A 6,272-nucleotide genomic window follows, 5' to 3' on the forward strand; every position below is an offset into this window, starting at 1 on the left:
AAGAAATTCTTCCTCACATCCCATCTCAACTGCCCTTGGTGCAACTTGAGGCCATTTCCTCTTGTCCTGTCCCTTGTTCCTTGGTTGAACAGACTGACTGACGTGACTGCCTAGCAGAAATTCCTAACAAAGATGTAGCTAAAATGAGCCTGGTTGGTTCCTTTTGAAAATATGTCCTATTTTGTGGGATTTTTTTCTTGGACCTGATTGTCATTTAGTAACTGACAAAGTAAAATGTCCCCATTTACAGCGTACATAACTTGCCATGCAGGTTCTTAAATCAGTTCTTGATTTCTGCTCATTAGGAGGTACAGTTATTAATCATAGTATATATGTACATATATAAATATACAATGTATATAAAAATATAATCTAAAAGGAGGCTGAGGGGAGACCTTGTGGCTCTGTCCAAGTCCCTTGGAGGAGGGTGGAGAGAGGTGGGGGTGGGTCTGTTCAACCAAGGACCAAGTGAGAGGACAAGAGGAAATGGCCTCAAGTTGCACCAAGGGCAGTTGAGATGGGATGTGAGGAAGAATTTCTTTGCTGAAAGGGTTCTGAGGCATTGGAAGGGGTTGCCCAGGGCAGTGGTGGAGTCCCCATCCCTGGAGGGATTGAAGAGTCGTGTAGACACAGTGCTGAGGGACATGGGTTAGTCGGGGACTTGTCAGTGTTGAGTTCATGGTTGGACTTGATGATCTTAAAGGGCTTTTCCAGTGGAGGCAATTCTGGGATTCTTTGAGTTTGAAAATAGCCGAAGTGGTTTATTCTTTTGAAAACAAATAGGTGTCATGTGCAGCTTTAAACACGAAATGAGTATTGCTCTGGCTAAATGAAACTCTTCCCGTGGAATTTCTCATCGTTCAGTCTGGGGAATTCCTAACGTTAAAATATGTCATAATAATTTTAGATGTCCTTTATCCCTCAATGAAAAACATCATGGAGCTTGAGGTCTAGGCTCTTTACCATCAACATTTAAAGCTTTACACCAGTCACTGAGGCAATTTATTAATTGTATAGATGATCTGTATAACACGGGTGCAAATTTTGAGCTTTGTTTTTCACCTGTGACCATGCTGAGGACATTTCCATGACACTCTGAATAGCTGAGCTAAACGTGCTGGAAATTTCCAATCAATTGAGCGTAGCTTGCGGAAATCTCACAGAATTAACAGCACATTGATCTGTTAAAGTGTGATCAGGCATTTGCAGCTCCATCCTCTGCTGAATGCCTCCTGAATTTACATTCAGCTGGCAACCAAATACAAGTGATGATGTACCTTCAGTGCTCGAGGGCTCTTAAAAAATGATGTGTGTTACAGGCTGATAAGTCTGAGATGCGTGTTTTGCATGAGAGCAGTCGTTTTGTGTGGAGACACGATATTCTAGTTCTCAGCAGTTGCGTAGGACAGTGTTTGGTTCATGAAGGGGAGGTCCTTTCTCCAAGAACATGGTGGGTGATTTTATTTTCCCTCTCCACAGGTGATGCTCATGGTGTTTATATTCACCTGCTGTTCTAATCCCCTGTTTCAAATCTTGCTTGTAAAATGAAAGTGCTGTTTCAATCCTTTGTTTCCAATATCTCTGTTGTCTGTGATATCTCTTTGAACAGATCTCAGGATGAGTTTGTTATATCAGAGGAAAATCTGGATGAAAGTGAAGATGACCCACCATCAAATGAAGACAGTGATTCGGAGTTCTGTGCCCGCATATCCAGGCGACACCTCTCCAGGCCCATGAGGCAAAGCAGGCGGTTACGAAGGAAAACAGTTAAGAAAAAATATTCTGAAGATGATGAAGATGAAGATTCTGAGGACAATTCAAGCAGAGAATCTGGTGAGTGTAAGAAATCTGAGATATAATAAATACTTTGGGCTGGAGAGAGGAAGAGTGGAAGTCTGCCAGTTTCCTGTTATGACTGATACTTGTTTGCTTGCTTTGGTCACGTCAGATTTCATCTTTGCTACTTGTTCTGCTGTGAATATTCTGCAGGAAACTGGTATTGAGTACCAGGTTCTTGGCATTTTAAATAATTATATATTTAAATGAAATGCTTGTGCTAACATGCAAAAAGCCACCTTTGTGGATAGTTTCCTGCTTTGTGGATAGCACCTTCCTGCTTGGCGCATGATTGCAGGGAAGAAAAAGGACGGAGGCAAAAATGTACTTTATAGCTATTTGGAGACCTTTTGAATCATAGAATCATCAAATGGTTTGGATTGGAAGGGACCTTAAAGATCATCCAGTTCCAACCCCCCTGCCATCAGCAGGGACACCTTCCACTAGACCAGGTTGCTCAAAGCCTCATCCAACCTGGCCTTCAACACTTCCAGGGAGGAGCAGCCACAGCTTCCTTGGGCAACCTGTTCCAGTGTCTGACCACCCTCACAGTGAAGAACTTCTTCCTAATATCTCATCTAAACCTCCCCTCTTTCAGTTTAAACCCATTTCCCCTTTGAAAAAGCTTCTGAAAGAAACATTTTCCCTCTTTGTGTGGAAGGCAATTCCTTCAGTTTTATGGCATTCTGTGCTCTCTGGCAGGCTTGAAAGCAAATGGTAACACCTTGAATCTCTCTCTTCTACGATTACTTTTTGATCTTTAGTAACTGAAGACTCTTAGCATCACAGGAGAACCTGATAATTCACTTTATTCTACTTGTGCTTCAACCGGTTTGTTTTCTATTTGCACTGTTTGAGATGTGAGGATAGTACCTGTGTGATACTCACACCTTTCCATGATGATCAGCTTTCTCTGGAGCCTGTCCTCCTTGTTTCTGCTTCACTTGAGACCCAGTCTTAGAAGATGCCAGATACAAAATCACTTCTTTTTACTCATTTTTATTGTCAATTTAAGGTGGTAAGTACACTGGAGCATTAACTTATTGCAGTGTGTGTTAACTTTCCAGTGTTTTATCTGTCTCTCTAGCACATAGATGATGAACCAGTTGCTTTGAAGTACTGGTTTCCAGAAGGAGGGTTCATGCATGGACAGATGAAGCTATATGCACGTAAAATACTTGCTGTCTCCCTGTCCTGACTACATCATTACACTAATTGTAAGCTGTTATCAATTAAGATACTGGCAGAAATCTAAATAAGAGATTGCTCCTCTATTCTATAATGCACAGGAGCAACTATTTGTTACCTGGTGGACACGCATCTGTGATAAAATCAGCTGATTCCAGTATGATTCCACATATATCTAAACATCTAGTCCTAACTACGTGTTTCTCTCCTTTACCCCCGTTATTGTCCCTCGGGATGCTGCTTTCAGCCTCTGTTGAGATAAGGAAATAAGGTGCCCTGCAAGTGGCTTTGGTTTCAATCTCCAGAGATGGAGTTTCTTTCTGAAGGTGGTTATTCTTGTTGACGTGCACTGATTCTTTCTCTAATATTTTAGGAAGTAAAGAGGATGACACTTTGACCTGTGAGTCATGTCAATCCCTAACTTAGGAACAGTATGTGACATGTATAGAAATGTATCTTGGGATAATTGTTCTGGCACAGCTCAGTGCTGAAGCAGCTGAAGTTGATTCGAGGCTATTTTCAGCTGTAAATAAACCTAATTCTTAAAGGCTCTAGCTGCAGTAGACTGGTGGAGGAGGAACTGTGGGTGCTGGTGAGTTTCTTCTGTACAGTTTTTGTTTTAAGCAAGATTATGATCGAGTGAGACTGATTTTTGTTGTTTAAATTTTATATAATCATAGAATGGTTTGGGTTGGAAGGGACCTTAAAGCTCATCCAGTTCCAACCCCCCTGCCAGCAGCAGGGACACCTTCCACTAGACCAGGTTGCTCAAAGCCTCATCCAGCCTGGCCTTAAACACTTCCAGGGAGGAGCAGCCACAGCTTCTCTGGGCAACCTGGGCCAGTGATATAACTTAGATCTTACCTGGAGTTTCATGTGGTCAGTGGTTTTTCATCTACCTGTTCTGAAGAGCGTTTGAGAAGTGTACAATTTATTAAAATCTTAAAAATGGAGAGGACTTTTCAGTGTCAGTGGTAATGTGCATCACCAGCTCCAATTCAGTAGGGTTGTTTCAACTGTCGGGAATCTTTGGCACTAGTAGAGATGAAGGAACAAAAACACTGGAAGGAAAACTTCTTCTGGAGGATTTTGAGGGAGATGGAAAAATGGTTTGTGAGCAGATTTTAAAATCAAGCAATTCTACTCTAGAGCTGAATGGGGGAACTGATGCCTGAGCCTGGAACAGGTCAGAGTAACAAGGTGTGATGGTTGAGACTCTCTTCTGCTGGAAGAGCACGTCAGTTTATTGGTGCTGGTCTAAAGCTTCTTCAGAGTCCAGCACAGAGCCACCAAGATGGTTAAGGGAGTGGAGCATCTCCCTGCTGAGGAAAGGCTGAGGGAGCTGGGTCTCTTTAGCTTGGAGAAGAGGAGACTGAGGGGAGACCTCATTAATGTTTATAAATATGTTCAGGGTGAATGTCAGGAGGATGGAGCCAGGCTCTTCTCAGTGATGCCCAATGGTAGGACAAGGGGAAATGGGTGTGAGCTGGAACACAGGAGGTTCTGCTTAAACTTGAGAAGGAACTTCTTTACAGTGAGGGTGACAGAGCCCTGGGACAGGCTGCCCAGGGAGGGTGTGGAGTCTCCTTCTCTGGAGACATTCAGGACCAGCCTGGACGCCTTCCTGTGTGATCTCATTTAGGTTCCTGCTCCAGCAGGGGGTTGGACTGGATGATCTTTCGAGGTCCCTTCCAATCCCCAACATTCTGTGATTCTGTAAATTGTGGAGTTTTGCTTGAATGGAATAACACATCTCCCTGTTTTCTCCTGTACAGAGAGTGGTGATTACACAGATTACAGCGATGACGATTACCTGGAAACTAGGAGGAGAAGATCAAGACGGAATCAGAAGAGACAGGTTAATTATAAGGAAGATTCAGAAAGTGATGGCTCACAGAAAAGTGTCCGATACGGGAAGGAGTTGAGAAGAGTTCACAAACGGAGGCTCTCCACTTCAGATAGTGAAGGTAAAATAAACAGCCTGGCATTTGCAGCAGCTGGTCTATGTCAGCATTAGCATGAAGAGAAAATTATATATCATTCAGAGATTTCAGAGAATCTCCTTTCTACAGTTCCTTCATGTTTCTTAGAAACTGTTTCCTTCTGAAACAGTCCACTGGTACTTTACAGTGCGCTGTTAGTCACTTCTCAAAGTCATCGCTGTCCTTAATCATAACATCCAGGTGCAAATTTGCTGTGTCTGGCACAGAGTGCTGAGATTCCAAAACTGGCACGAAATTTCACCACTTTTCTGTTAAGTGGTCACAAAGCTTCATCCCACAAGTCTTTAAAGATTCTTTTTTCTAAGAGAAAGTGTAGTTACTTGTGGTGCCCTGCTTGTATTTCTGCTAGTGGGTCAGACTCAATCGATCTCCTGTTTGAAGCAGCTGTGAGAAGTACTGAGGAAGGCTGCTCTCAGCAGTGTCAGTCACACCCTGAGCGACTGGTCTGCCTTTTCATAGAATCACAGAATGGTTTGGGTTGGAAGGGACCTTAAAGCTCATCCAGTTCCAACCCCCCTGCCAGCAGCAGGGACACCTTCCACTAGACCAGGTTGCTCAAAGCCTCATCCAGCCTGGCCTTCAACACTTCCAGGGAGGGAGCATCCACAACTTCCTTGGGCAACCTGTTCCAGTGTCTGACCACCCTCACAGTGAAGAACTTCTTCCTAATATCTCATCTAAACCTCCCCTCTTTCAGCTTAAACCCATTTCCCCTTGTTCTGTCATTAACTGCCCTTATGAAAAGTCCCTCCCCAGCTTTCTTGGAGCCCCTTCAGGTACTGGGAGGCCGCTATAAGATCTCCCCGGAGCCTTCTCTTCTCCAGGCTGAACAGCCCCAACTCTCTCAGCCTGTCCTCACAGCAGAGCTGCTCCAGCCCTCGCATCATCCTGGTGGCCTCCTCTGGACTTGTTCTAACTGGTCCGGGTCTCTCTTGTGATGGGGGCTCCAGATGTAACATTTTGATGTAAAATTATCTTGTAGAAAAACAACCACTGACTTTGGGTGCTTTGCATTCTGGGCACCCAGTTTATGAGACCTTAGGTCCGGCTTTCAGAGCCGCGCGGGTTGCAGTGGGTGCCAGGCTTCCCCAGAAAATCAGCCGCGCTTGGCAGGCTGAGCGCCTCTGGTTTGTAGGTGAGTTTTGGAGGTGCTGGCCTGAGTTTGCAGAGTGTTAGAGGATCCTCTTAGATGAAGGAGAACAAGTAGGTAATGCAATGTAGAGCTTGGTCTTACACTTGAATACA

At 44.1% G+C, this 6,272-nt stretch overlaps 1 protein-coding gene across 1 annotated transcript in view; it reads left to right on the forward strand.

Annotated features, from left to right (window-relative positions):
* LOC104524919 (remodeling and spacing factor 1-like) overlaps positions 1-4,991 on the forward strand; it is a gene marked incomplete at its 3' end in the record, with an annotated part of 6,169 nt that extends 1,178 nt beyond the window's left edge. The window contains exons 2-3 of the mRNA XM_010167943.1: positions 1,610-1,833; positions 4,800-4,991. Of these exons, the coding sequence (XP_010166245.1) occupies positions 1,610-1,833; positions 4,800-4,991 (416 nt within the window). The remainder of the gene's footprint in view (positions 1-1,609; positions 1,834-4,799) is intronic.
* Between the last annotated feature and the right edge of the window lie 1,281 nt (positions 4,992-6,272).

This window comes from Antrostomus carolinensis, unplaced genomic scaffold, assembly GCF_000700745.2.
Source record: "Antrostomus carolinensis isolate BGI_N321 unplaced genomic scaffold, ASM70074v2 scaffold48455, whole genome shotgun sequence".
NCBI lineage: Eukaryota > Metazoa > Chordata > Aves > Caprimulgiformes > Caprimulgidae > Antrostomus > Antrostomus carolinensis.